Source organism: Suricata suricatta, chromosome 10, assembly GCF_006229205.1.
Source record: "Suricata suricatta isolate VVHF042 chromosome 10, meerkat_22Aug2017_6uvM2_HiC, whole genome shotgun sequence".
Taxonomy (NCBI): Eukaryota; Metazoa; Chordata; class Mammalia; order Carnivora; family Herpestidae; genus Suricata; species Suricata suricatta.
In genome coordinates this window covers 101,200,822-101,208,601 of record NC_043709.1, presented here as the reverse complement: position 1 = coordinate 101,208,601, position 7,780 = coordinate 101,200,822, and the positions used below count along the sequence as shown (strand labels likewise).

General features: G+C 46.5%; 1 protein-coding gene across 5 annotated transcripts in view; it reads left to right on the top strand.

The window, feature by feature from the left end:
- The window catches only part of RHNO1 (RAD9-HUS1-RAD1 interacting nuclear orphan 1), a 15,072-nt gene extending 8,125 nt beyond the window's left edge, over positions 1-6,947 (top strand). For 3 of the 5 annotated variants that reach the window (XM_029954162.1, XM_029954163.1, XM_029954160.1), the window contains exons 2-3: positions 4,163-4,414; positions 5,708-6,947. In XM_029954162.1, coding sequence (XP_029810022.1) covers positions 4,250-4,414; positions 5,708-6,304 — 762 coding nt within the window. In that variant the 5' untranslated portion in view covers positions 4,163-4,249 and the 3' untranslated portion in view covers positions 6,305-6,947. Of the gene's footprint in view, positions 1-77; positions 333-4,162; positions 4,415-5,707 lie in introns of those variants that run through there. The other 2 variants (XM_029954161.1, XM_029954164.1) reach the window with 2 other exon arrangements.
- The last annotated feature ends 833 nt before the right edge of the window (positions 6,948-7,780 follow it).

The window sequence follows — 7,780 nt, the reverse complement described above, 5'->3', positions numbered from 1 at the left end:
GTGGGGAGGGAGCGGCCGTGGGCGGCCCGGGGGACTCAGGAGGGGCTCCCGCGGCGGGGGGCGGGCGGGGACGGCCGGGGCCCTGGGCCTGCGCTCCCTCGAGTCTTCCCGGCCCCTTCCCTGATCCCGCCCCCGACGCTGCTCCTCCCGCCTCCCTCGCGATCCTCTGGCCTTCTCCAAAATCTGCGAGGCCTGGCCTCCCTGTGGGGGAAACTGTACTCCATTCACCTCCAACTGACGATCGCCTAGCTACCTGGACCAGTCGCCTAGCGTGTCATCTCGTTTAAGCTTCCAGCATCTTAAACCCCACACTATAAGGCTCTTTGATTAAGGTAGTCAACAAATTTTATTGAGCACCTACTGTGTGCCAGGACCTGCTAGGATATAGTGGCAGCGGAGGATCTTTTCCTTACCTTGTGTCCAGTGTTATGGGAAGAGAGGAGAGAACAGACGGGTTTGCAGAATCAAATAAGCAAACGGAGAATTATAGCTGTGAAGGGATAAATTAGAGGTCATTGATAACTGAGTATCTATAGTGAGATCTTACCCTAGGTAGGCCAGGAAAGGCTCTTCTGAAGCTTGTTCTGAATCTGATGTCTTTGTGCCAAGAAGGGAGTGAAACCCTCAAAGCAAAAGGATAAAGGTGTGCAAGGAGGAAGACTGGAATGTACTAAGGCTGAAGACCATCTGAGGAGTCTAAGCTAAGAGGCCTGAACGGAGTGTGGTGTGAGATGAAGGTTCACAGGAAGCTGGACCTTAGCCATAACTGAGGGAATTCGGTCCTTATCCAGAAATCAAAACATTTCAAGCAGAAGTGAGTGGAGATCAGATAGTGAAATCAGAAAAGATCCGTCTGCAGGGCGTGTTGCCGTGAATTAGGGTAGACCAGTTAGGCTAGGCAGTACTCCCGGCCAGAATTGTTGGAACTTGAAGGGTGATGGGGAGAGAGTGACAGAGAGAGGGGGAAAGGGGCATTATTGAGGACATACTTAAGAGGTGAAATCGGCAGGGCTTGGTGCTGTTGGATGGGGAGAGAGGAGGGAAATGTCAAGGTTTCTGGCTGCATTACTAGATGAACAGCGATACCATTCGCTGAACAAGGGCCTTGGAAGGTAATTAATCACCTGTGGAGCGGGTGCAGGGGACATGATCAGGAGTTCAGTTTTAAACATGTTGGGCTTGAGGTACATTTGAGTCATCAGGTTGCTGTCAAGTAGGCAGCAGGTCTATGGGTCCGGAGCATGGAGAACTCTAAGGCTGAATACAGAAATACTTGAGTCACACCCTTTTTTTTTTTTAAGCTCAAGCCTGATTGCCTAAGAAAGGTGTATAGAGTAAGGAATGCTCCAAGCCATAGCCAGAGGGTGAGGTGCTAGATAGTGAAGGGACTGACCTGTGATTCTCACAAAAAGAGGCTGTATGTTTGGTTTCTGGAAAGTGACAATATTTTCTCTGGTGTCTCCTGGATTCCTTGTAAAGTAGGAAGTAAGGTCATTTGTTAAGAGAGAAGTGGATTTCAGGGGCGTCTGGGGTGGCTCAGTTAAGCATCAGACTCTTGATTTCGGCTCAGGTCATGATCTCACAGTTCCTGGGATCAAGCCCCGGATGGGGCCTTTGAGTGCAGAGCCTGCTTGGGGATTCTCTCTCTCTCGCTCTCTCTCCTCTCTCTCTGCCCCTACCCTCTCTGATGCGCTCACTCTCTCTCAAAATAAATATTTAAAAAAGAGAGAGAAGGGGAGTTCAAAGTTTTAAGCAAGCGGAAACATCTTAAGATAATACTTGTGGATAATGAGCTGATGAAGGAAACACAGTAGGTAGGCTGTTGCTGAGCGCTGCAGTGTCTGCACGGCGCACTGGAGCCTTTGCTACTGCTGTCGTCTCTCCCTGGACTCCCGCAGCAGCTCTGTAACTGAGCGTCCAACTCCCTTTCTCCACGCCTCTCTCCCCAGCACATCTTTTCTCACAAACCACTGCATGTTGTCTTTGAAAAGTATAAATCACGTTATGTCCCTTCCCTGTCCAGGGCCTTGCAGTGGCTTTTTTTCACACTAGGAATAATTAAATCTGAAATCCTTAACCTTGCCTGTAAAGGCCCGGGCCACGTGAACATGTTCGCATTTGCTCCCACTCTCCAGTTCAGCCATGCTGACCTCACTGTTTCGTGAACAAATCATACATATTCTTACCTTGTGATTTTTGCACTTCCTATTCTCGAAGCCTGGAGTATTCTTCACTCACACCTTTCTGTTGATTGCTTGTTCTCCTTTTTTCATTTCAGGTATCTGCTCAAATATTACTTTTCTAAAAAAGTTTATTTATTTTGAGAGAGACAGAGACAGTGCAAGTGGGGAAGGGGCAGAGACAGATGGAGAGAGAGAGAATCCTAAGCAGGCTCTGCACTCCACAGAGCCTGATGCGGGGCTTAAACTCACGAAGCTGTGACATCATGACCTGAGCTGAAACCAAGAGTCAGACGCTTGACCGACTGGGCCCCCCAGGTGCCCCTCGAATATCACCCTTGCAGTTGCCTTCCCCCACAGCCCTGTCTGAAAGAGCACTGAGTAGGCTCAACTCCTTATCCTGTTTGAGTTTTCTCCATAGTCCCTTCCCAGCTAGGATGTAAGCACTATGAGGGCGGGGATTTAATTTTGTTCTCCGGCATAGATTTCCAGCACCAGGAGCAGTGCCTAGCACTGTTGGTACTCAGTAAATATTTGTTGAGTGGCTGAATGAATGAAGATGTGTGTATTAACCTGTGTCCTCCCTAAAAGTGTTTAGTTCCTGAGGTTGACAGTTTGTCCCGCCTTTTGTCTTTACCTGTATTTCCACAGCCTGGTGGCATAAGTCAGAGCAGGTTACTGTATGAGTGCATCAAGAACGGACGGTGGAGCCCGTCTGCCCTGTTGGGGGACTTTGCAGGATGCTCACCTGTACCTCCCACGTGCCTCTCCATTGCATTCAAACTTCTATCCCACCCTTCCCCTGATGAAGCCCTTGTTAAAGTTGATCTGGTTACTAGAGTCAGTGGACACTTTTTCAGACTTTTTATTACTCCGTGGGTCCTGTGGATACTTGATCCTGCCTCTGTCTCTAGCCTCCCATCTCCATGGACACAGCCCGGATTCAGGCCTCAGGATTTCTCACTTAAGTAACATAGCAACCTCCTAAACGGGTCCCCGTATTTCCAGGGTACCTCTCCTTTCCCACTGTTGCTAAGTGGCTGATGATCTGTCTAAAAGACAACAACCAATTGTGACATTTATGAAACAGTTGAAAAAAATTGAGCACATCTGAATATTTAACAATGTTAAAGAATACATACATGTAAGGTGTATTAATGGGAATGATATAATGACTATGGGTTGGCTATGGGTTGATGGTTGTTGTGTATGTTCAAAATTTATCTAGAGTCAAAAGTTAAAAAAAAAAATCCGGTTGTGATCACATCCTTCTGCTTGAAAATCTTCAGTGATTCCTTAGGCTAAAGTCCAAACTCCTATGGCACTCTTGGCTTTTCCTATCTGCCCTTGACACCATGTCCAGCCTCTCAGTTCCTACATTCATCTTTTCATAGCCCGTGGCCAACTACATGGAGTCTGCATGTACCTTGAATTCACAGTGTCCTTTCAAGTGTCTGGGCCTTTGTGTGTGCCTTCCCACAGCCTGGAGGGCCTTGCTCTGTCTGCTTTCTTGGCTTTCTATAGCCCTTCTGTACTAGGCCAGGTATCATCTTCTCTAGAAAGCCTAAAAGCCTCCCCTGGGGTGAGTGGAAGCATTCTCCCCCAATTGTCATTGTTTCTATCCCCCTGTTGGACTCTCAGCTCTTGGAAGACAGAGAAGTCTCTCCTGTGAGTCCCTATAAGCACCTGGCACTTGATAAATCCTTGTACAATCAATGGTTCTTCATCTTTAAATTCCCAGCACCCAGCACAGCACTCAACACGTGCTCAATCAGTCATTCATCAACTGAATGTTATTGAATGTTAAGTACCGTGTTTTTACTTGGTCATATAGGAACAGGAAGTTGTGCCCCCAGCAGTATTGAGGTAGGAGTGGCTGTTGATAGAACTGGCTGGCAGACTCTGAGGAAGAGCTGGGGTCAGAATCATCGGAATTATTATTATTTTTTTGTTTCTTTTGTTCTTTTGTTTCTTCTCTGCAGGCATGGGTTGGAATCGAAGCCGGTACCCCAACCTGACTACAGCCAGCACGATGTGGTTACTAACTGCTCTTCATCATTCGCGCATTGATGCCTCCCAGAAAAAAATGCCATCGGCCCCAGAAAGCCCAACTGCTATTCCAACAACAACCACTGGAGGGCCCCAAACACCACTGTGGATCTGGACGGCTTCCCATCACCCACACCAGACAGGTGCCCAGCAAGCCCATTGACCACAACACCATCACTTCCTGGGTAGGCCATGGGATTCTTACTTGACTTTTGCTCTGTTAGGCCTCTCAGGATGCTGACTCTTCTGCCCCTTGAACCAGGGCCTCCAAAGAATACGATTCATGGGGCAGGGACAAGGAGGCAATGTACTCTTCCTGTCATCAGCCGTCTTCTCTGGTATATATCTTTTCTAAGTTTAAGCTGAGGGCTGGTTGGAATTGGAGTCTTTCCCCTCACATTCTTCTTAAAGAGTTCAGTATAAAAGTTTCATTAACCAGTAGATGGGTGAAAAAGCAAGACAGATGGCAGAATGAGTGAAAAATGAGATTGTGCCCCGAGCTTCAAGTGAGAGGTAAAATATTTAGCTAGGCGCTATATTTACTATTTTATAGATTGAGCCTGGAAAAAAACCCACAGAAAATACATGTTCTTTTTTTTTTTTAATGTTTGTTTATTTTTAGAGAGAGAGTGTGTGAGTAGGAGAGGGGCAGAGAGGTGGGGGGACAGAGAATCCGAAGCCAGCACTGTGCTGACAGCAGTGAGCCTGATGTAACGCTCAAACTGAGAAACTGTGAGATCATGTCCTGACCCAGAGTTGGATGCTGAACTGACTGAGCCACCCAGGTGCCCCCTGGCATGTTGTATTTTGACAGTTTTGAAGCCCTGGGAAGAGAACAGAACTATTGAACTATTCTATGTCAGGGAAGTGGTATAGCCAAAGGGCTAGACAAAAGCATACTATCCACGCAAGAGTGCTTAATTAATGTAACTTGTTCAGGATTGTTCAGAAGAACCAAAATATTTGCTTCAGGATTGTAGAAGAATCTGAAATGTTAGAAGCCCGGGCATGAGAAGAGGAGTGAGCATTTAGTGAGAACTCGTCATGTGCCAGGCCTTATGCCAGTTGCTTTCCATACATGATCTCAGTCCCTGTTGCGTCCAGCCATTCCCTTTCCTGGGGGCCTTCTTGGTGCCAGGTACTCTGCTGGGTGCTGGGCATCAAGGCGAAGAACACTGCAGGTCTCTGCCCTCAAGGCTTAAAGATAGTTAAACAAATTGTAGCCATGTGGTGTGATAAAGTGAAGGTGGCAGTGTCCCTTTTCTTACACATGAAGAACCAGAAAGCCAGGTCGAATAATTTGCCCACAGCTCCTCGCTCTTTCTCTTAATATCTCATTAGACGGGTATTTTGTGTTCATTACTATAGTGGGCCCCCATTTAGAATCTGGTCTTTGGATGTAGTTCCTCCCTCAGGTTCATACCTGGTGGCTAGCCCTCCTCACCTCTTTTTGGTTTTTGTTTTTGATTCCAACTTAGGTATCACCTCAGTTTGATACAACAGGAGAAAGCTGGTTCCCAATGAACCAGAAGCGTCATCATCGAAACCAGGCAAGACATTCAAGTCGAAAATCTGCCACCTCCAAGTTCCCACGTCTAACATTTGAGAGCCCACCGTCTTCCAGTTCAGCCACGCCTGGGATCCCCTTAGCCAGGGAGTCCGCCAATCAGTCAGAAAAGTGCATTTCCAGGAGGCCCTTAGTTCCAGTGCTCAGTCCTCAAAGCTCTGGGGAGCTGTCCGCACCTACGCTTCAAAACTTACCTTACGTGTTCATTCCACCTGATATCCAGACCCCAGAGTCCTCGTTTGTGAAGGAGGGGCCTATTCCCTCAGACCAGAGGGAAAATAGCCTTCCAAGCTGCTCCTTTCACACCAGTACTCCCAAGAGCCCAGAGCCTGGGCCTGTTCTAGTTAAAGACACCCCTGAGGAGAACTATGGGATCAAGGTCACGTGGAGGAGACGACGCCACTTGTTTACTTACCTCAGAGAGAGAGGGAAGCTGAGCAAAAACCAGTTCCTTGTGAAAAACTCACTGGATTTCTCAGACACCAGCGACCTCAGGAAGTTTTCATAGAGTTGCCAAATCACTTTTCTGGCTCACAGGAGTGTACGTCAGAAGAATAAAATGCAGATAATGCCAATAACATCAACAGAAAAAAGATAGTTTAACTAGAGACTTGGAGTCATAAGGGAATTGGATTCCCAGATTTGCTTTTTAAAATGTCTTTTCCCAAAAAAGTGTCATAGTGTTTTTAGTGTCATAAACAGTTCACTTCATATTTTTCTTCTATTAACTATTTACAATTTTCAAGTATCTTATAGTGACTGTTTAAATTGTATATAAATAAATGGTTGCAGAAAGGTTTTAGAGAACCCTGCTTCTGATCACCGATCATGCAGCAATACTGCCTTCTCCACAAAAGGCCTTTCTTCATTGTTTTTTTTAAGCCACTACTCATTAATCCTCTAATCACCCCATTCAACTGAATTCATTCCACAAGTACCAACTCTGTCAGGCTCAACGACAGCTTCCTTTGTGACATGATGGATGGAACACTCAAAGCAAACTCTATGACTTTTTAGAGCTGAGAGACCTTTTTAGACCTCTGCAACCTTGCCCATCTGCTAAAAGTCAAGATGAGGAAAGGTACCCAGCCCTAAGTTAGTGAATACCATGGGATCAGGGACAATAAAGAGGACAGAGAGAAGTTATTTAAGCTTTCTGTGTTTGGGTTTATTTCCATTCAAAGAAAACTGCAAATATCACAGGGTGGGAAAATGATTTCTTGTAGTGACTGTTTAAAATGTCTGTAATTAAATATGGACAGAGAAGACTACTTACTGTAATGCAGGACTGCCCAGGCAAAACCTGCCTCCATTGCCCTTTCACTAAGACAGATGGCGTCTCATTCAACTGCATCCATTCAGCGTTAAGAACCTACTCTGTGTCCAGTTCAGCCTGAGCTAAACACGCCAGGATTATTCCGTTTTATTTTATAGTTGGTCTGCAGCCCAGATAATGAACTATGTTTAGGGTCACAGAGTGAGTGGAGGCTGATGCTCTGGGAGGCGATGCTCTCCCAGGGTGCGCCAAGTCCTCTGTTTCTCAGGCAAACCCGATGTGGAAACAGCTGGCCTTGGAACATTATAAATAATAACATGCATTAACTTTTGTCAGGACGTTTTGTAGAGGTTACAATGATATGTGTTAAAGTTGGTGGTGAGAAAAGAAGTGACGGTTGGCTACAAGGTTTATTGGAAACGATAGTACATATTTAGATAGTGGATCTCACGGGATGTGGATGTTGGAAGATCGTGCACAGACTGTAGAGAAAGAGAAAGGCTCCTAGAGTTTGTAGAGTTGGCCTAGCAATGCTCCAAAAAGCTTGGGCTGGAGTAAGGGGAGGCTGAAGGAGTTTTGTGCAATTGGAGTAAGAGACCAGATAACTATGAAAAATGCATTTTCCCGGGAATGACTGCCAGAGAGGGTACAAGTGTAGTTTCCTGAAGGCTCTGGTGTCAGGGGAGGGGCCGGACTCCGAGGGAGCCA